The sequence below is a fragment of the Gadus macrocephalus genome, chromosome 18 (genome assembly GCF_031168955.1).
Source record: "Gadus macrocephalus chromosome 18, ASM3116895v1".
Classification (NCBI taxonomy): domain Eukaryota; kingdom Metazoa; phylum Chordata; class Actinopteri; order Gadiformes; family Gadidae; genus Gadus; species Gadus macrocephalus.
In genome coordinates this window covers 9,621,306-9,644,022 of record NC_082399.1, presented here as the reverse complement: position 1 = coordinate 9,644,022, position 22,717 = coordinate 9,621,306, and the positions used below count along the sequence as shown (strand labels likewise).

Below are 22,717 nucleotides of genomic sequence, written 5' to 3'. Positions count from 1 at the left end.
CCTGAGGGCAGTGAAGGATCTGCAGAAGGTGACGTCCAGGTCCAGCGGTCTGCCGCATTGACCACGAGATCTTGAACCGAGTGGGACCGCCTCGGTTTGTAGTAGGCCTAGAACAGTTTGTGTTCAACAGCGTGGAGGTCCTCGTTTCCATCAGAGTTGCTGCAGTTCTTCCATGCTGCTTCCACAGTGAGCAGAGGACACTTCCCAGTGTGGTGGTCGGTGCTGTAGCGCTCCGCAGCGTTAGTTAGTCAGTCGATCCCATAGATAAACCACTCAACACAAACTACCACTTCCATTAGCAAATCCACATTAACCTCCAGCGGTAAAACATGTACAATAGAGGGGCGAGAACAGACGACAGGAGGAGATGGGGAGAGTGTATAACATGTGCAGTGCTCATGAAGGAAGTACCCCGCGTTACTCACTGCGTGGGTCCCGGTGGCGGGGGTCCACGTCGGTGGCCACGATGTCCGGATTGTTCATCCCACGCAATCCAACGCAAAATAAACGATTAACATCCGTCTCGGTGGGGGCGCTTTATGAGGAGAGGCGGGGGAGACGCAGCTGATATCAATTAAGAACTAGTGACCTCCAGAAGAACGTGATTGGTGAGCGAGAAGCTCGAGACGGCAAAGGCCAGCGTATTGGTTAAGTTCAGGCACTGACTGATATGACCATATCAACCGGTGTGCTGACTACTTGTACACAAGGAACCATTAGATTTTACTGTATAGATTTAGAGAAAATGTCATTTGAAAAACGTACACATGCATATTCTCGCCTTTGCAAATTTGCATTATGCCAGCACTTTGAAGTGGGCTATAGACCGAACTTCACATAAGTTCAGGCACTGACTGATATGAACATACTAACTGTTGTACCCACTACTTGTACACAAGGAACCATTTGATTTTACTGTATAGATTTAGAGAAAATGTCATTTGAAAAACGTACACATGCATATTCTCGCCTTTGCAAATTTGCATTATGCCAGCACTTTGAAGTGGGCTATAGACCGAACTTCACATAAGTTCAGGCACTGACTGATATGAACATACTAACTGTTGTACCCACTACTTGTACACAAGGAACCATGTGATTTTACAGTATAGATTTAGAGAAAATGTCGTTTGAAAAACGTACACATGCATATTCTCGCCTTAGCAAATTGCATAATGGATAGATACAGGAGCATTTCAACAACAGCAGTTGATGAAGCGGTAGTAATTCAGTCAAATTATTGGGTAGGCTACCACTGCCAGACTAATTTTACTTATTTGTTGAAATATACAATATTATCGATTCCTCAACAGCCGTCATCTTTGCAATCCAGTTTTTGGAACAATTACTATTTTAAAGCTGAAGATATATGTGATTTGTACATAATGTATCCTCCAGAAAACCCTTTACACATTTCAGTCACAAGGTAAATAAGATTTGTGATGATTTATTTTACAACCCATTGGCAACTGAGCAGCACACATTTCCTGTAGCACAGAAAAATAAAAAGAGCAAGTACGGTAGATGTTCAAATATACATGAGGACCAGATACTTTAAATACAATGTTAGGGGAAAATATAGGCAGCTGAATAGCTATAGTATCCAAAGATTAACTGGTGTAGGTTTCGTCAGTCACCCTAGTACATCAAGTTTGGTAGAACCATGTGAATGATGTTGTATAAGATGAGTATCAGCAAAATCAGCTGCACAGGATTGCTTACATTTGTTATCATCACCAAATTACCAATGTTGTGGTTGACTTGAGATTTCATGGACAAGTACTTCTCCTTTTACACAGAGGACACAAATAGACAACACAAAAAAACACACAACCCTCCAAAACAAGGGCACTGAATGTACACAAGTTGAAACGGCACTGAATCTCAAAGTGCAACCCCAAGACCGCGTGAATAAATGTTGACATTTTCTTTTTTAAATGTTAAAAACGCTGATAGACATGCTTCTTTTTTTAGAGAGTTAATAAATAAGAACGGGCTTTCTGAAAACGCTGGACCTGGCGAGGAGGTTAGGCTGTACGGGGGAGAAGGGGGTTTGGCCAAGAGGTGGTACAAAGAGCAGGGAGTGTTAAAGTAAAATCAGTGTCAAAAGTGAGGAGACAATATCATTTTACTGGCATTCACAGCATATGGACGAGACCATCTGTGTGTAATGTAAAACGGACAACCTGATGGAACGTCCAAAGACATAGATACACACACACCAACTGGGCAGATACCGTTTGGAGGGGGAAGAGAACGATTAAAATGTTCATTTTAGATTAGATATCCTGCAACGTTTTACTGAAGCAGGGGGATGATAGGCAAGTCATCTTCGCCACGCTGCCCGGACAAGCCTGTCCAAAGTTAATGAACACACAGGACGGTAGTGATGGCCCAGTCACTGTGGAGGTCAAAGATGTTTGTGTGCGTGTGCGTGTGTGTGTGTGTGTGTGTGTGTGTGTGTGTGCTCTTACAGAGAACGGCCATTCTGGGCCTCCCCCTTCATTTCACATCGCTAAGATTTGAGTACCGGTTCTTGTTTCCCTTAAAAAGGTAAGGTGATGTTATAAAACAAATTTAACATAAAATGTGCTGCCATGCGTTTGACTTTGATTCGTGTCTACAACTATAAAGTAACAAAATTAACCAATGTCACGGGCAAGAGTGGAGGACTGAACTGGCCCGGGCTGCTGAGAGAGTTAGAATTAAAAACAAACCGTCGTATTGCGGCAATTCTGTTACGTCCGCATTTCTTTTTATGATTCTATACTATTTCTGTTAATAAATCATTACCATGCCCATGAATCAAACACTTCAGATCAGACATGTATTCCCACATTCATGAACCAGACAAACCCCAAGTCCCACCCCTGCAGGTGCTCTCAATACATTCAGACCAAAGCCCAGTTGCTAGGAGACCAGAGCATCCAACATTTGCACTTGGAACCCCACCTGAAAGTACAGTATTTACCCAAAACGCAAGCCCTCGCTTCTCACAGTCACACATCCAAGTGCAGCCGACAGAACCGAGAACAAAACTCCCCAACACTCCTCAAACTCCACTTAACCGTCACAAAGCCCCGCCATTCCCATTCCCCCCCCCCCCCCCCCCACCAATCCAACGCCTCCGTATTCATTGCTGTGCTTCTCCCGTCTCTCTACTGCATGGCCTTCATCCGGTTGAGGGCGGAGCCGGCCTGGAACCATTCGATCTGGGTCTCGTTGAAGGTGTGGTTGAGCTGCAGGCTGTCCGTGCTGCCGTCGCGGTGCTTCACAACGGCTGTCAGGGGCTGGAGGCGGGGGCGACACAAACCCAAACATCGTTCACTCGGCCACAACGTTTCCATCGTCATTTCCATGACTGAGCTTGGTACAGTGATGTTTCAGAGAACCACGTTTGGCTACCAGGTGGAATGAAAGTACGCAATTATGTGTGGTGTATGTAGTATTTAATGCTGCAGCCATGAGCTTTTCAAATGAATCAACATGCAAAATAACGAGTGACATTAGTTTTAGATCACTCTGATACATCAACATTTTTTTTTTTTTAAACTACCTAAATGTCACAAAATGAATTCAAGATGATAGCTTTGAGACACACAATCAAGAGTATGGTGGTGGAGGTAGGGGGGAACTGTGGATTAAAGACTCACCGTTCCTGGTGTGAAGCCCTTCAGTCCCTTGATGGAGATCTTGCTGTCCGGGCGGATCCTGTCATAGTCGTCGGGGTTGCTGAAGGTCAGTGGGAGCATACCCTGCTTCTTCAGGTTGGTCTCTGTGGAGCAGGAGATGGGGACGGGCAGTGTTAATTCACCATACGTCCTATCGCCTCTCAAAGAAGAGCTGATTGGTTAAAAAAATGTAATATTAAATCCATGAAACCTTCCAACCCAATCTGAAAACATGTTTCGGTTTCAACTTTACAAGGATTAACAACTTTACAACGATGCAAATCCATGATGGTGAGCGGCATCTTTAAACAAATGTCCTGATCATAGAAGAATCATTTGGACAGCATTTCACTAATCGGTCAAACCAAGCCTTGTGACCAGACACACACAACGCGCCGGACCCGGAGTCCCTCCCTGTTGCACGAGGTGGTGTGCGTACCGTGAATCCTGGCGAAGCTCTTGACAATGATGGCCAGTCCTCCCAGGTGCCTCGGCTCCAGGGCGGCGTGCTCCCTGCTGGAACCCTCGCCGTAGTTGTCGTCTCCAACCACCACCCACGACAGACCGTTGGCCTACACACACACACACACACACACACACACACACACACACACACACACACACACACACACACACACACACACACACACACACACACACACACACACACACACACACACACACACACACACACACACACACACACACAGTCCCCATTTGTCTTACTGCGTGTAGTAAATGTGCACTGCTTTGCCCATTCTTCTTCGTCGCTTCAGGTTTGACCCTCTCCCCCTGTGGTTATGAACTCATACCGACAAAATGAACCTTGCTATGGTATAGTTTGTCCATATTATGTTATCTACAACTACTATTTTCAACCAGCTCTTAGCTTAGAATTCCCTGGAACTATCAGTAGTGAATGCTGATCAATAGGGATTTGAATAATGTTCTCGATAAAATCGATGCATGATATACTATACAAATAAATAATACTGGACAGCCCGTACCTCTCACTCCCAAACCCCTCCTTGGCTCACGCCCCCCAGCCAGTCAAGCCACTCTAAACTGACTCAGTTTAGAGCGGACAGAGACTGTATTTAAATCCAGAAAGTCTCCCGCCTACCAACTGGAAAGGGCTTTATCTGACATATTGCGACGTTAAAGTTCATCACACCAAATGCAGTCCTATCTCAGTATGGTCTCTATAAAATTAAAAACCTTTCCCTCTTCCTGATCTATCGTGTGACCTGTAACTTGCACCTTTACTGGGTGTATCGTATGGGCTGCATCCCACGGTCCAATCAAAACCTCTCCTCAAACCTCTCCACCACCGCCACTCACCTTGTAGTGACGAGCCACGTCGGGCACACCGCCCAGTTCGCCCGTCAGCTGGTTCTTGATGCTGTTGATGCCGTCGTTGTCGATGTTGACGGCGCCGATAAGCATGTTGTTGGAGATGTTATCCAGGTGACCGCGGAACTTGAGCCAGGGCCCGGCGGCGCTGATGTGGTCCGTGGTGCACTTGCCCTTCACCTGGAGGAGTCAAAGGGCAAACGTCATCATCTAACACACAAATAGACAGACAAGCCTAGTGGGTAGTTGTTTGACTTCTGAGCAGGTTCGTGGGTCATTCCCATTGCGTGTAGTCTACCTATAGCCATATTTGAGCATTGATGGCTAACCCCTACCTGCTCCTTAACATGCAAGTCGCTTTGGCTTAAGGGCTGCTTAAGGTTCACGCAACGCAAGGGGGTTACGGACCCCGACGTCCTTCAGGACCCTCCTTGCATCCACCGCAAGGGCCTGGCGTGCGCCTCCCAAAAATGGTAACTCTCCGTCGAGGCGACGCAGCAGGAAGGGCTGTGATTGGTCGGCTTGCTAAAACCTGACGCAGAACCACAAAGCGTCTGCGCGGTCATTGCGTTGCGTGAACGTGGAACCATAATCAGCCCTTTAAAGCGTCTGATATGTCACTTCATTAGGAAAAATTGCCGGTTGGTGATTGGCTGAGCAAACGTGTGCGTTTGACCGTAAGAAGAGCTTTTCCAGGCCCCGGGACTGACCTTGATGAGGACCTGCAGGTCCTCCAGGTCTCCTCCGTTCCACCGGTCAAAGGGCTCCAGCAGCTGCAGCCTGTTGCTCTGGGGGTTGACGTCCACCTTGAGGCTGCTGCCGTCGGGAGGTGGCTGCTGGTATGTGTCCTGGCCGGGGTCGAAGTCGCGGGCCGGCAGCTCGTCGCCGCAGGGCGGCTCCAGCATGAACTTCTCGCCGCTGGCGGACGTCAGGTAGTCCGTCTCGGGGTCGAAGTCCAGCGTGCCGGCGATGGCCATGGCGACGACGATCTGCATGGGAGGGGGGAGATGAAGGAGAGAATCAGCAAGAGGGGGTTTAAGAACTTGATTCTAGTGTGTGTGTGTGCGTGTGCGTGTGTGTGTGTGCATGCCTCGGGGGAGGTGACGAAGGCGTGCGTGGCGGGGTTGGCGTCGTTCCTGGCGGTGAAGTTCCTGTTGAAGGATGTCACGATGGTGTTCTTCTCCCCCTTCTTCACGTCACGCCTGCACCGAATGACACAATGACACAGGTCATGCAAGGACACAGCATGTATATTCTGACCTACTTTTTGCCGTCTATCTAGTTCAACTGGTATAGTACCCATACTACCAAGGTAAAGAGTTGTAGGCACTCATAGCACTGTCAGAAGTGTTGAATATAAGTGTCTAAATGTGTCCCTTTAAGCCACGACACCACTGACTGAAGGTTGAACTCATGATTTGTCGTGTTGAGGTTGATCATGAGGTTGTCATTGATGGGTTCAAAAGGGGACAGAGTGTATTCATGTCTACCTGTCCCACTGTCCTATGCAGGGTCCACAGGCATTGGCCAGGACCACTCCGCCCACGTCCTCCAGAATCTTGGACTACAGGAAGAGAAAAAAAATTATAATTCAACTTTTAATGGGTTGAGTCAGCGCCCTCATACGAACAGCATTGTTTAAATTGACTGATCTCTATCGAGTTGCCATCTTTCCATTCTTTCATTTTTAACATACATTTATGACATAATAATGCAATACATTTTAAAGTTGTTTTTTCAAAGCCCATCCAAATTTCAATGTTAATCATTTTGTCTATAAAAGCCATCTCCCTGTACAGTGACTTACTTAATAATATTCAAAAGGCTATTCCATATTAATCAAGAAGGGCACCCGTCTTTACAGGTTTTGGATAATATTGAACAGGTTTTGGGCAATATTATACTTGCTTAACCAAAGGGACATCTGTGCTCCCTCCATCCATCTTTCTCATGCTATAAATATCGGTGGGTAAAGCCTGCTGGTACTCACGTATCCGTCTCTCTCGATGGTGGCCCGGATCTGCTCCGAGCCCGGGGTGACGGTGAACTGGGCCTTGCACTTCAAGCCCTTGTCCAGGGCCTGCTTGGCCAGGGAGGCGGCCCTGCCCATGTCCTCATAGCTGGAGTTGGTGCAGCTGCCAATCAGCCCTACAAAAGACCCAACAAACCGCTAGGTGTAAAAACATTCTGAAGAAAGGTACAAATGAGTCCCTTCATAGGACTCCACATCACTATTATGGATAGAAAAGGGTCTGGTTTGGTCATCAATCATGAAGAGGCCCCTACCGACTTTAACCTCCAGGGGCCAGTCGTTCTTCTTGGCAACAGCGCCGATCTCAGACACTGGGTGGCACAGGTCGGGAGTGAAGGGCCCGTTAATGTGGGGCTTCAGCTGTACAACAGAACAGAACCAACATGCAGCCTTAATACTGGTTCTACGGAATGACAGCATGATAATAGAAAATACTTTTTCGTGCATACAGGTTTTTTTTAGCCTTAGAGATCCAGACCATAATTAATAGACATTAGATAATATGGGTTCCTAAAACCCCCAAACACATGTTAAAGTAAGATATTCCCACAGTGCTGAGGAGATTCAAAGATGTTAACTGTATTGATGCTAAATGGTAATTTTAGTTTCAAAAGTTCATTATAGAAGGCTGCATGGGACTGACCTCATCCAGGTTGAGCTCAATGACCTGGTCGTATACACAGCCCTCGTCGGGGACCAGCAGGTGTGAGAACTCATCGGACAGTGCAGCGATGTCTGTGAAGGAGGACCATTACAAGTCAGTTTGAATATCGAGAAGCTGGTGATCAGAAATCACCATTTAGGCAATTCCTGATGCATACATCGGCAAATCCCCTGTTATATACAAGTCAACTACACCCCTACTATCAACATCATATTAGGTCGTCAAACCCTGCATTCAGTCCGGTAAATGTGCTTCACAATGTCATCTTAACCTTTTTTCAGAGTTGACCTTCATTGCATAAACTGATAATGTACACCAATCTCCTGATTTCGGCCCATGAAGCCAAACATAAGGACTAAACAGAAACACACACTTATCTGTTTATGTGACGGGACCAGTTGGTAAAACCTGAATGAATGAAGAGAGTATGTGATTACCTCCGCGGCCCGTCTTCTCCAGGTAGGTCTTCATGCGGTGATTATAGGGGAACACCGAGGTGGTGGCGCCAATCTCAGCTCCCATGTTGCAAATGGTGGCCATTCCTTCAGTTCAATGAACATTAAGAACATCCTTCAGGGAAAAATCCAGTGGCTCCCAACATTTGGAGAATATATTTAATTTGAATACAAAGTCTAACAGGGGGTGTGCCAAAATGATTATGTAGTTAAGCGTTCAATAAAACAACACCCCCCCCAACCCCTTACAAGACTTTAAACGGTAACTGTAAGGACGTGAACTTCCACTTTGAGCATCAGCCCCATGTAGCAGAATAATTCCATAGAGGCCAATAGTGGGAAAGAGACAGAACTGCACCGAATAAATGCAATCTAAAAAGGGCAGTTCTCAGAGATGCGGTTAAATGAAGGTGGGTTCCCCTCCCAGATACACAAAAAAAAAAAATCAACCTAGTAATCCAAGCCAAATTGTTATAGCAACAGCGCATGAGTCATGCAGGTTAAACCTCTCATTGCTTTCTAATTTGCAGCCGACTAGTCTCCAATTAATCGCCCAAAAACAGGACCGAGTGTTTGTCTTTGGACAAACACCCAGCTGGACCGGCTGTGACTGTTTGCCCATGCAAACAAACACAGCCGGTCCAGCGTGGCGTTTGGCAAGCCACATGTAAATCGTTATCAACCAAGTGTGCCGCCTGGTGGGTACTGACCAGTGCAGGAGATGGAGTCCACTCCGGGCCCGTGGTACTCCACGATGGCACCAGTACCACCCTTCACCGTCAGGATACCGGCCACCTTCAGGATGACGTCCTTGGGTGAGGTCCAGCCAGACAGGCTGCCAGTCAGCTTCACGCCAATCACCTGTCATAAGTCCAGGAAGGAACAGCTTAGATACAGTTTTTAGGAGCACTTCAACAAGTTACATAAAAATAGATTTACATTGAAGGGCTTTTTTTTTAAACTTTTTTCTCATGTACCATCTTTGCCATCATGATTGACTGTACACCTTAAATACAGCATCTTCATGTAGACAACCACAATTGTGATTATGTTTAAATGAAGAGGGACAACAGACCAATTAGTCAAGACAGCTAGGGTTAGAGAAGGTTTAGGGTAACAGAGGAGGGCTGCCACGTACATTAGGACACTTGAGCTCCCAGGGGATCCCAGCCATGACGTCGACGGCGTCGGCCCCTCCCACGCCGATGCAGATGGACCCCAGGCCCCCACCGTTGGGTGTGTGGGAGTCGGTCCCGATCAGCAACACACCCGGGTAGGCGTAGTTCTCCAGGATGATCTGGACAGAAGACAGACGGGGGTTATCACCATTTAAATCGCTGTGGTGAAGCCGATATATATATATATTTTTTAGAAGAGACCCAAGAGCTGACCTACCTGATGGATGATTCCAGAACCGGGTTTCCAGAAGCCGACTCCATACTTGGCACCGGCGCTGGCCAAAAAGTTGTAGACTTCCAAGTTAACATCCTGTGAATGTGCAAAAAGAGATAGCTCAGTACAACATACAGCAGGTAGGACGAGGCTTAAGGCTTCTTTCCTTGTATTAGGATCGAAGTGGCCGACCTGCCTGCAGGGCAGGCTCTCGGGCTGAGCTCACCTTAGCCTTGGCGAGGTCCTCGGGCCCTCCAGTAGCGGCCTCGATCAGGTGGTCACAGTGGATGGTGGAGGGCACTGCCACGCGGGGCAGCCCGCTGCTGATGAACTGCAGCATGGCCATCTGGGCGGTGGCATCCTGCATGGCCACACGGTCGGGCCGCAGCCTCAGGTACGTGCGCCCGCGGTCGATGTCCTGGTTGTGGGGGTCATCCAGGTGACCATACACAATCTTCTCGGACAGAGTGAGGGGTCGGTTGAGTCTGGAGACGTAAAAAAGATACGGCTATATTTAGGCCCATATGCCAAGTCTGAATTGTGAAGATGTTTTTTTCCACTTTGGGTGTCAAGTCAACCTAAGCAAACTTGAATAGGTGCAATCAATGTAATGTACATCAAGAAATGATGTCTGCCAGAAGTCATGATAAAAAATTAAAGCATATACTGCAGCCTGGTATTGACCTTTTGCGAACAATGTCAATGTTTGATTGGAGTTTCTCGTAGTTGACGTAGGAGGTGGTCTCGAAGCGGCTCATTGACACTTTGGCCTTGGCACTAAATGCAGCAGACACATGCATGCGGCGTGCCCCCTGGCCCAAGGCCAGCTGAAAAGGGCAAAACAAAGTAAAGAAAGACACGTCACTTTGTGGTCAGAGGGGGGTTTGAGAAGATCAAGTTGAGTAAATAAACATGGAGGAAGGTAGAGGGTAGAATGGTGGAAGGGTAAACACACTGTCCAAAGAATACTTTAAAAAATAAAATTGTTCAACGAAAATAGTAGAAATAAAGGAAAGAGGTTGGGGAGAAATGCTGTGGGAAATGGCATTTAACTGAACAGCTGAATCTCCAGTGGCCAGTCCCTCAAAATGGGAGGCAATTACAAAGAATGAGCTGTTCCTCACAACTCCACAGCAGAGGTTTAAATAACGGTATTTTCCTTATCCGTTAGAAAATACATTAAATACCTTACATAACGTCCTAATGTTAGATTATAGTCCCCTGCTGCTTTTCACTTGATTGTCAAAATAGCTTGTGCGATTAAAGACAGATCTCATGACAAACGATTTTTCATAAATAGCAATAAAAATAAAATGACTAAGATTAAGGAACACTTGTTATGACCCTGGGAGATGTATTCTTGGACAAATGACTCGGGCTGTCAGTGACAGCCCTGCTAGATGTACGCACTAACCTTGTGTTAACCTTGCTATCAAATATCATATTCCTATATGTACCATTTGTAGTAAATATTACGTTGCCATTTGTGGACATAGTCCATCACAGTGACAGGTTTAGGAATTAGAAATCTGGTCGTTATATATGTGAAGTAACGTAAATGATAAAGTTGACCCCCGCAGTGTACTTCTGGCTGAGCGAGGGGCACGATGACCTGGCCGGGCGACAAGCAACAGTTCAAACTGCCCGGTTATCGAATAAAACTATCCTACCAACGACTACCATGTCTAGAACCATATTAAAGGTTAATTCGACTCTCATGCATCTTTAAATATAGACTGTTATGGATTTTTTAAGGCTTACCTGGAGCCGGGCGACAGTCAGACAGTACGTTGCCATTTTGTTCACTGACAAAGATGTGTCGAACAATAGTGACGTCAGGTTTTGTTTGGAGTACGGGGCGCATGTCATTGAAGGACAGTAAATACTTATTATTTGTATTTAGTAATAATCGTTTAGTAACGTAATAATAATTTTTGAATAAGGATTATATCTTAAACTTACGTTTAGATGTAGGGTATTTATACATAATATCACGATAATTATAGTAGTAAAGATAAATATATCTTTCAATCTTTTTAGTAAGCTACAAGGACCAGACTGAACTAGAGAAGAGTAAAAAAGTTCAGGTCAGAGCTAATTAGAGAGACTCATAATAGGGAATACTCTCTAAATGGCTCTGGTTCTGATAAGGTAAATGTTAAAATCTGTAAGTTAACAAAATAGTAGTCAGCCATGCAAAATTTAATTGAAGTTTCTGGATTTTATTTATGGGTTACTGTGTTTTGTAAATAGACGGGGTCTTTTTTTTTTACTTTCCTTATATAGGTACATAGGTATAGGTTTGTTATGATACCGTTTGTAAATGATATGATTAAATCAAAATAAAAAACTTGAAATATCAAACCAACATAAAATAGACGCATGGGTGATTTGCAAAATAGCAAAAAATACAACACATTAAAACATACCTAAACAAATAATAGTGGTTTGAGCAGCAGAGGGCGGTGTTTTCAACTCAGGCAGAAGACGTGGCTGTTCTACACGAAGAAGAAAACACAGGTCAAAGTTAAACAATCGAAGGCGCTCCGGTTGCGTTTGGCAATAATGGCAAAGCATCATCCAGATTTGATCTTTTGTCGGAAACAAGCCGGTGTTGGTATGTTTGATGTAGTACGATATATATTTTCTATTTTTTATCGGGCAGGATTAACATGGACTGCAATCTGGTTTTGTGTAGCTCGAAGTCTCCAAGCAGGCTAGCATGCTAACGTTACAGCATGGATTTCATTGATATCCTTATTAACCAGCAAAACTTGTTCATTAAATTTACCAATGAAATATTTGCCTTTGCTTGATTCGGCATGTTTTTATTAGCCCATATGCTGATGTTATGCTAATCAAATTCAATGCATTAAACGTTAAACTACTATAGTCATTACAGTATGGGAACTACTAGCTCCCTTGCATAGAAAACCTGTTTATTGATGGCTACTTTGTGTCCTTTTCAGCCATTGGAAGACTGTGTGAAAAATGTGAGTATCTTTTGAATTTTCAGTGACAATTTGATGGTGGACAGAAAAAGATTCACCAAATTGATTTGAATTAATTTGATCTAGCAAAAAACGTAGACTGTATTATTTTGCATGTCATTACTATGGTTAAATCATACCATATTGTATTTGTTAAAAATGGATTGCACCATATAATCCAGGTACTCTATATGTTCATCTAATCATATTGTTCAGTCTTTCGCTGTTCACACTGTCTATTCTCAGACTTGATCAATACATTAATAGATTTGTTTAATTTCCTCCTACTCCTACAGGTGATGGTAAATGTGTCATATGTGATTCCTACGTGAGGCCGTGCACACTGGTGCGTATCTGTGACGAGTGCAACTACGGTTCCTACCAGGGCCGATGCGTGATCTGCGGAGGGCCCGGCGTGTCCGATGCCTACTACTGTAAAGAATGCACCATCCAGGAGAAAGACGTATGCTTTCACAATATTTCATATATCAAATATTCATGCAAGACTCAAGACTAGAGATGTTCCGATACCATTTTTCCTTCCCGATTCCTGAACTTGAGTATCGGCCGATACTATATACCGTACCGATACAGCATCTAGCATTGTAACTACTAATAGCACTTGTATTGTATTGAATTACATATATAATTATAATAATACGTTTGTATTCTTCTAGTTAAGCATGAGCATCCATTTTTTTCCGACTTGGTAGCTCGAACGCATGTATGCCGGAGATGATGCGTTTCCCATTCCAACTTTCAACCTCCGACTATTAACGACCCCAGCATAACACTGCACGCGTTTGTGATGTTCTTGGCCTGTGTAGTAAATGAGTCATGTGATGGTATCGGAATGCAGCATAGACTTGCGTGCTCGCCGATACCCGACTGCCATTTAGGCATCGGTATCAGAACAACTCTACTGAAAACATTTTATCAATTATACCTGTTTGAGTCATTTGAATTCACTGGATTTAAGTTCAAAATAGACTAGTAATAGCGTACGAATTGGTTTATTACCTAAATGTTATTTTAGAAGAAAAGGAACCCCTGTCACATGCATGAACACTTCTTTCTTGTTGTCTACAGAGGGACGGCTGTCCCAAGATTGTGAACCTGGGCAGCTCAAAAACGGATCTGTTTTATGAGAGAAAGAAGTATGGTTTCAAGAAGAGGTGAAGATCCGTTGGCGTTTTGTTTTTTGTTTTTTTTGGTAAACTAGTTATTTTTAATAAACTTTTTTTGGCTTATCAATAAAGCTCCCTTTTTACATGGTTTCTGTGTTTTACCTCTGGCATCCTGTATTTACAAATATAAGCGCAATATAAACCCCCTTAATGTTTTAAGGGTTGAACAGTCAAACGGCTACCACCTGGTTGGAACACAGCGTTTTTTTCGCCCTTATCCCAACTGTCCATTTGTGGTTTAATACAAGTTTACACCACTAGATGGTGATCTTTCACATTCTCATGTGGATGTGGACGTTACCCATATGCAAGATAGTCTCCCTGGTGTGAAAAGATTAGTTGAGGATGTCCCTCATTGCATGTTCTTATAAATGCCATCCTTTGTTGGAGATGATAGGATTGAAAGGGCAGGTCTAAATGTAGGAACTGAGCAAACATGTAATGGATCCTTTGCATGTGCATATGATTGTAATAGGTAATTTAACAATCTTTTTTGTTTTTAAATGGTGGAACATTGCAGTTACTTATCACACAACTTGTCCAAACTTAAAGAAAATGAAGATTCGTATTGCCACTGGTTAAACTACATATACAAAGGTATTTTTGTCTGGGTTCAGGCAAAGCCGTAAATGTATTCAGCTTGACAGTGTTTTTTTTCCGGCCAGGTAGTCGCGTAGCATAACAAAATTCATGGAGGCAGAGTTCTATCGCCCAAAACAAAATAGGCTTTATTTTAGTTCCAATCAAATACATGAGTATTGTAAACCAAGTAGTGCATTGACAGTGAAAATACACTTTTTTCCTGAAAGGATCCTGATACAAGTCTAACCAGAAATACGAAATCAATGCAAATGTGTGTTATTAAGCAGTTATCAAACAAAATGTACTTTTAAGTGCTGATCTAACCGTGTAGGCTGGACTGGCAATACATTTTAACTAATGCCAAAGGCAAGGCTAATATCCCATTTATGCAGTCTTTCAACATTTAAAAAGTATCCCTGAAACACAACCCTTAAACTATATATCTAGTTATTTACAAGGCATGCAAACATACTACATATAACAATAGACAAGATAACCAATACAGGATAGAGTTGACAGTTTCAAGCATGACAAACCCTAGTGTTGGACCAGACTAATAACTAGAACTCACTGTCAAGGCTTATATGGGTGTATTCCTATACGTTAAGTTTCCTGAATAAAGACAAGTTATTTGAGTTGTGAGGTTATATCTCTTTGGACCTAACTTGCCTCTTAATATATTAATATAAGTCAAGAGCGGGTAAAAAAAACAACTTTAAAACTGAGGTTGTCATTACAAATTATTTGAGTCTCCGTGTGGTGTGATATGGCAGGTAAGAAGATGCACAATTTAGGACAATTGATAAAGATGTAGACCCAGTGACTTCATCAGCATCAGCAGTAATTATTAACCACACTTTTTAATAAATCGAATTTCCATCTTTCCATCTCTAATGTTGTCTAGGGTGAATGTTTTTTTCCGTTAAGGCAAACTACCAACCAATGTTCCTTTAATTCTACTATTTCCATTTAACATTACTATATTTCCTTTTTAAAGTTGAATTGGGTAGCGTTTACATTTCAACCATTCTTCCCTCTTACCTCCCTCCATGGTTATTGAGTCAACTTGATCATCTTTAACTACAATGGGACAGGTCAAGAAAAAATTGAATGTCCAATGTAAAGGAATGACCCCCATTTAATCATTTGAATTGAACAGCAAACAATACATTAATTAATCAGTCCTAGGCCAAGGGCTCTGCCACAGGTCCACTTAAAACCTGTGAGAAATGTTAGATAGAAAGGGGCGGTCAAAAAGCTGTTACTTATAGTTTCCCTTTTCTTTATTTAATAAACCTCATCAGATCTAGGCTATCTTCTTCATTTACCATTACAAATGTAGATGAACATTTCACTCTTTGCCACACAATTTGAGAAACAACTTAATCACAGCATTACACAATATTGTAGTGAAGCCACCATGGAAGACATTCATAGTTTTCAACCAGTGACAAAATATTGACCTTTGAGCTGGCTGCGGTTTCTTTTATAAAACAAAATAAACTATACTATTTAATATGGTGGGAGACTAGTCTGAGCACGTGTGCAACATTGGCGGCCCTGTGCCCTGTGTACATGACAGGGTCTTGAGGAGGGCGGACGGGGTCACTTACAGGGCTCCGTATTTGGCCTGGAAGCGGGTCACCGTGGTCTTGTATCGCCCGCACTCCTTCCGCAGCTCGACAACCTCCGACCTCAGCACCGAGTTCTCGCGCTCCAGGAATGCAGCGCGCACCGTGATCTGGTTCTCTTTCAGGCGCCGCGCGTCGCGGGATCGCTTGGCTGCCACGTTGTTCTTGCTCCTCCGATGCCAGTACTTCTCATCCTGGGGGGGGGGGGGGATTAACAGTTCAAATGAAAACAGGGGAAATAATTACAGAGCAATTAATTAATAATTACAGTCTTTCCTCTGGGTCGTAACAATATTGAAAGGCTCATAAGCAGAGCATTTATTTGTAGGATGGTGTCGTGTCTAGTGTTTTTGATCCCATAGCAACTACACTGTGTACCGGGTTTGATCCCCCATATCTGTAGCCCGACCTAAAGGCGTCCTGAGTCAATAAGCCCTACTACTAGCTGCGTCTTAAGGACTTGGATCGGGATTCACTGGAGGCCACACACAGTTCTTAGAAAATGACTAAATGGTAGTATATTTATTAGATTGTGACCACATCAGAGTTAAAGTTAAAGGATGCTTGCGATGTTAGAATATTAACGTCTCATTTGGACTTGAATTTGTTTTTACATACAAATACATCTCTTACATACATCTCTTCCTCTTGAGGGGAATGTTTGTGTGTGCGTTGCCAAGTGGGTTCACTCCTACAAGAGAGTGTTCCCGTGTCCAAAACACAAGCGCACCTTCCTCTCCTCAGGAACCAACACCTTCTTGGCCTTCTTGATCATGGGCTGGGGCTTGAGGTCTTCGTCTGTGAACTTGTGTTTGCGGGGGTTGAACAGCTCGCCACCGGGCACACTCGACAGCACCAGGTCGGTGTGGTCCGGCTCGAAGGCGATGTCCACCTCGATGTCCGCGGGGTCGGGGGTAAGCCTGCCCTCGTCCGTGCTCACCTCTGGAGAAACACAGGATCAGCCCAATGCAGCTTCAGCCCATGGCGTTTAGCATGTGCTCTGAGTCCAAGCCCTGAGCTTAGGCTGAGAACCAGCTGTGTGTAAACAGAGTAAATATTGGAGCAACTACAAAAGTATTAAGTTGCGCATGAACCGTTCTCAGTAAACACAGGGGAGGTGTTCTGGGAAGCCTTCTCCACACCTTGCAGCGCTGCTTCAATAACATGTTGACTTCTAAGTGGTTGGATAACAGTACCGCTCTCGGTCGGCAACAACCACCAGAATCAGAACGCTTCAGCCTTGCAAAAGCCAGGGTCAGCTAAGGAATAGAGGCTCCACTCCCAATATATCGCTATCGGTACGGTAAAGATATTCATAGAAACAAGTGCAAGCATTAACAATTGCTAGGTTAACCCATTCCTGTTTACAACAGAGATAGCTAGGATAAGACGCTACACAAAGCTCTGTACTACATTTAAGTGTCAGGATGTACAACATACAATAAGTGCGGACATTAAAAGACAGACCACCAAGTGTCTAAACTAAAGACATAGACAACAAAAGAGACTTGATGCCAAGGGAAAAAACGACAATAAGAATCAAGCTTCAAAGCATTTCAGATAACCTCACTCCGCCTACATAGACAAAAGCACATTGTTCTCATAGACCAGACTTGATGTCTTGTTTTCTCCTGTACCTTGTTGGTGAAACCACCCTGCTCTTTATAAAGGGAATGTGTTGCCAACTAGTCCACTTATATTTTCCCTGGCTCCCCTGTATGCCTCTACAACTCAGTGTAGGTCTCTCCAGTGATCTACAGTTCCAGAAGTGGCCCTACTCACCTATGCAGATCTCAGACTCAACAGCTAGCTCGCTGATGCCGACGACCTCCTCAGACTGGTCAAGTGCCGCGGTGGGCAGCAGGGTCGCTGGCGACGAAGGACACTTTGGGGTCACCGCTGCCTGGCCTTTGAGAGCCTTCTTTGGGGAGCATTCGCCTGAGCTGCCCATGTCGGAGTCGTCAAGGGCTGCGGCAGCGTTGGCGATCCCGTTCTCCAAGAGGAACTCCTCAAGGTCCATGTACTCCAGGTGGAAGTTTTCGCCGTCGTATGGGATGGTCTTGTCCCAGATGGCCGGGGTCAGGGCGGCAGAAGGCCCAATGTCGATTCCACCCATTTCAAGGTTGTCATCCAGACAAAGCTTATCCTTGTCAGAATCTAGATGAGGAGACAGACAAAAACTAAAGGCAGTAAGAAACAAGATAAAGCAGAGATAGTCATCAACCAGGGATTACCTCGGCGAAATAACAAAATATATCCTAGTAGTAGTCTCTCAAACACGTGTCAACACGATTGCATCTTAAGTAAATTTGTTTAAAGAACGAGAGGCATACTCGACATGAAAACACAACGTCACGTGACGTTGTCTTACGAGGGACAAAATGTACAAGGGTGACGATACCTTTTTTGTGGTATGGGGAAACATACGGAATGCAAATTCGATACAATGCACACATTTTATTGATAATAATATGACACTACTTAGACTATTGATACAGTAACTATAACTTTAATGCCAAGTAGCATACCATGTATCGTGAGGCTCTAACTCTAGGCATTCATGCTTATTCGATCGATTGGACGAATTTACTAGTTACATAGATAAATACATTAAAGACACACAGTAGGCTAGTTGATGCTACTGAATGGTGGCGTGGGCTCTCAGCAACTTCGCCCACCTTCACGACATTCCTGACAAGAACTTACCGTCGTCTCCCTCTAGTAGATTCGGCGGGGGTACGTCCATTATCTTCTTAAAAACCAACGGCAACGAACCCAGTCCACCACTATTGGTAGTTTCCATTGTTATAGTTATCGGCTCCCCAGACATTTTTCTTTCTTCTTTTGTACTATTTTACGAAAATAGTATACTCGGCGACCTCCCCCCCCCCCAACACGGTAGTGACCGAGATCGATATGTGTGGCACGACTTGGCGCAGTATAAATCCAGATATAGTAGTACTACGACAGTGGTGGTCAATGTATATCTTCGTCGGACACCGCTATTCTACTCTAAAACAAACAGACAACGGGTATTTTTCCCATCGGGGTAAACCGCACCTCTTATCGAATAAAACACAGCAACCGTCGTCGTCGATAGGCGCATCCTAAACTTTGCTGCACAAAGGGGGCGGGCTTTGAGCAAGCCGAGAGCGGATTGGTCGGCCGAGTTATATACCACTCGTTTTACTATATTCATGAGGAACGGGTTAATGAGGGCAAATGACATGCCCTGTTAAAAACAGTACGTTGAGCCAAAAATGTACATCGATGACAAATTAAAAAGACAACCCCGTATGAATTATTTGCATTCGTCCCCGCAGAATTTATTACAACCATGGTCCTACATAGTCCTATGTTTCATTAATTTACTTTCATCTTAGAGATGCGCGGTTATAGGTTACTGACGCTGACGAGGACTGTGTTCTTCATCCAATTTTATTTCTTAAAAAAACCAAACGTAAGCCAACTAATTTGCAAAAAAATCACGTGGAAACGCATGTGCAGGCGTGCTCCGTCTCGTCTCCTACTCGTCCCTCCTCAGCAATGGGTTTCGCATACATTATGCAGAGCAAGAATGGCACAGGGTGTCAAGAAGTTATATGAATCACACGTAAATGACAGGCAGCTGTTGGTTGTCTATTCTTGGCCGTTTCGTCTTCTTCATATGCTAAATGGCTATGTGTATGGTTAAATTAAGCTGAGATAGCCCCATATACGTGCTCGGACTCCCCAAAAAGAAAAAAGTGATGAGTAAAATCAGGATTACGTTGTTTTCTTTAACTTTTTAGCCATTTAAAAACTAGGGTTAGGGTTATAGTTGTGTGTGCTGACGGACAACCTACGTTCAACAAAGAAATATATTAACACCATTATATTTGGTGGCTCTAGGTGTCTATAGGACACAGACAAATGCTCATATCAATTATGATAATTGTCTCAAGATTTAATGTTCTACCGCACTAACTTTCGAGACCAAAAAATGGTCTTGAAACATGATTATGGCTTTAAATGTCATACCTCAAATGCCAGACCAGAACTAGCCAACTCTGTCCCACACAGAGCAGTCATTCGATTTGTGTTGAAACCAGTTCATTAAACTGATTCATCAGTTTCTACCAGAATGATTAAAGTTGATCAGGTGTTAAGTTATTCTGATAAGGTGGAAGGCATATACGCATTCTGCTTGGTAAATATGCATATTATATTTAACATAATACATGCTGTAAACTGATACTCTCTTTTGTCTTGCCTTGGATGGTTTGAATCTTGACTGATTAAACTTTTATGTAGGCCTATAAAATGATATATGTGAGGGTAAGGGTTCGAGAGTTAATGTTGTTATCATTGGTTTTGTATTTGTTTTATTGTCCTTATCTTCTTCAAGGAAACTAAACGAGACCAAGGGTGCACCAGCTAAATCCCCCTGGAACCGACATCCCTGTTCCCATGTAGACTATGCACAGTAAACAAAGGCTGTGTGCGCGTATGTATGAACACACCAGTCACAGCACAGTTTTGTTGACTAGCCACAATGACTTCTATGGGGTGCTTTCAAAAACAACCCATCACTATCTACCAACTGGATCTACCAACTGGAAGGAAGAGATAGGAAACGTCCTACGCTATAGCTTAGACACACCCATCTAATCTTCCACTAATCACTGGTAGGATAAGATTATAAATCCAGAATGAATCCCTGGCCATTAAAATTATTGTGTCAATGCAATCCCATTACAAGTACCCATATATTTTTCTAATGCTGTTTTGTAATTTCAATTATTCTAAAGTGACAATTATTAAACTCGTGCATTCTTTGGAATGGTTATTGTAAGCCCCTTATGGTTTTCTGTTGTGGCATTGGTTTAAGGCTCATTCACACCAAATCAGCAGTGGACGCTACAATGCAACCGTTGCATGGAGGGCGTCTTCGGAATGATCAATGGCTAAAGTGATTGGCCACCGCAGGCTGACATCGGGTTGCGTTTCTCCAAAATGTGCTATTTACATTTCGCCACAGGCCGGCTGGGTCTTTTTTCGCAACCCTATGCGGCCACATACCGCCGTAGTTTTAATGCACTACCCCTATAGAATGGTTGTGCCGACAAAACCTGATTAGGTGTGAATCCCATGGGGGAGAAATCTCCCCCCGCAGCGCAGGAGGAGCGGCCATGACCTATTGCTCCATGGACCAGACGCAGTGGTTCTACTCTCTACTGCAAACACCGCCAACGGTTGTGACAAGAGGGAATGGGGGAATGTAGACTTCCTTAAAACTATTTTTTTTTAAAGTAGGCCTACAGGTTGATAAACAAAAGTGGCATATTTCTAACCAAGGGCCCACCAGCTCATCAAAATCATATCTGAATGTATTCCTACTCAAAATATTTGGTCGGTAGAAGTGACGTCTAAAGGTCAAATTTGAACAAAAAACACGACTATAGCGAGAAAGTTACATAATACAGGCCTACTGTTTGAAATACCGCTCTCGCTCTCTATAAAAAATTCCTCGCCAGAGATGAAATGACGCTATAGCTGACCATGCATGGCAATATATTAACATATGCAATTAAGCCGCGTAAGTAGTACAACTATCAGACACTATCCTCGTATCACACCATGTAGGCCTACATAAACCCATAGGCTACATGTTAGCAGGAGACTGTAACCTCCCTGACAGTCAAAACGGATATCTGTTCAGATTACTGTGGGATCACGTTTTGTATTAATTTGTGGCAGGAGCGCCGCCCCACTGCCAACATCTGCGTGTTTTACAAATGTTTGTTTCCCTCTACCCCTGTAGACCGCGACTTCGACGTGTGGGGAAGATGTTAATCTTGTTCTCCTTAGCAATGGAAAATCGGCCATGTCGGTTCATTATAGGCATGCACAGAACAAGCACAAATACCAACAGCAAACTCTTGCTGAAAGGTGTCATCTTTTTAAATTCGATGTCTTAAACATTTATGACTCACAACACAGAAGACAATAAGGCGCGAGAGTGGCTGTAAAACACATTGAATACATTTTAAAGTTTGACAAAGAAAGGAAAACCGACCTACCGGTAAAAATCTAAATTAGGCATAGGAGTCATTTAAACAAATAAATAAGCAAGACTGAAAGGATTAACTGCATTGATTGATTTGAGGGGACGCAGCTAGGGTCGCTGTATTTTAGATCAAATAACACAAACTCCGGTTCACATTCAACAGTCTGGCCTATACATTTACCATAATCATTCAATGAGGTAACAAACATGTAGGCCAACTAAAGATAAGAAAACAGTAAAGATGTCGGCCTAATAAACGGAAGAAAATAGTACCATTACAATAAGCGCAAGTCTCATGATCAACGTTGGAATCTCGGAACACTATGCAGCGTGACAGCGAATGCACATTTTGCTCAGAAAACATCTTACCATTATCAGGAAAAGCAGGAATAGTAAATGGGAAATCAAAAAGAGTTTTGAAACTCATTTTGTTGATCCTTAAGTCAATTATAGGCCGATAAAATCCTGGTGGACGGGCAATAGTCCAATTATGTGAATCTATAAATTAATTTAGTAAGAAAACTACGAACACTGACAGTTAATCAAGACATTCAACGTATTTTTGCATAACGAACATTAATCCTATGCCGGACTCGTGAGTATTCCGAAGTTACTTAACGTAGCACGCCTCTTAAGAAGGTGATGCAGTTTTAACCAATCCCGGTCGTGTATGGCCTCAACACACATTAGCAACCACGGAACGAGTTATGA

General features: G+C 43.7%; 3 protein-coding genes across 4 annotated transcripts; 1 reads left to right on the top strand and 2 right to left on the bottom strand.

Moving 5' to 3' along the window:
• Positions 1-1,431: 1,431 nt before the first annotated feature.
• Positions 1,432-11,454, bottom strand: aco2 (aconitase 2, mitochondrial). Its single transcript, XM_060036183.1, has 17 exons — positions 11,329-11,454; positions 10,252-10,394; positions 9,794-10,052; positions 9,571-9,663; positions 9,314-9,472; positions 8,886-9,036; positions 8,158-8,262; positions 7,700-7,791; positions 7,311-7,416; positions 7,015-7,172; positions 6,515-6,588; positions 6,115-6,226; positions 5,735-6,013; positions 5,013-5,204; positions 4,111-4,243; positions 3,654-3,775; positions 1,432-3,290 (listed from the first exon to the last, which is right to left on the bottom strand). Exons 1-17 carry the CDS (start codon positions 11,434-11,436, stop codon positions 3,159-3,161), a joined length of 2,418 nt encoding a protein of 805 aa, XP_059892166.1. The 5' UTR covers positions 11,437-11,454; the 3' UTR covers positions 1,432-3,158.
• A 579-nt stretch (positions 11,455-12,033) lies between these two features.
• On the top strand, positions 12,034-13,830 carry phf5a (PHD finger protein 5A). Its single transcript, XM_060036943.1, has 4 exons — positions 12,034-12,184; positions 12,537-12,560; positions 12,854-13,020; positions 13,647-13,830. The coding sequence occupies exons 1-4, from the start codon at positions 12,133-12,135 to the stop codon at positions 13,734-13,736; spliced, it is 333 nt and encodes a 110-aa protein (XP_059892926.1). The 5' UTR covers positions 12,034-12,132; the 3' UTR covers positions 13,737-13,830.
• A 616-nt stretch (positions 13,831-14,446) lies between these two features.
• On the bottom strand, positions 14,447-22,653 carry tefa (TEF transcription factor, PAR bZIP family member a). 2 transcript variants are annotated; one of them, XM_060036940.1, is made up of 4 exons: positions 22,376-22,653; positions 17,740-18,114; positions 16,688-16,899; positions 14,447-16,151 (listed from the first exon to the last, which is right to left on the bottom strand). In XM_060036940.1, the coding sequence occupies exons 1-4, from the start codon at positions 22,431-22,433 to the stop codon at positions 15,936-15,938; spliced, it is 861 nt and encodes a 286-aa protein (XP_059892923.1). In that variant the 5' UTR covers positions 22,434-22,653; the 3' UTR covers positions 14,447-15,935. The 2 variants fall into 2 exon arrangements, with proteins under 2 accessions (XP_059892923.1, XP_059892924.1); XM_060036941.1 differs by lacking the exon at positions 22,376-22,653 and adding an exon at positions 18,664-21,988.
• Between the last annotated feature and the right edge of the window lie 64 nt (positions 22,654-22,717).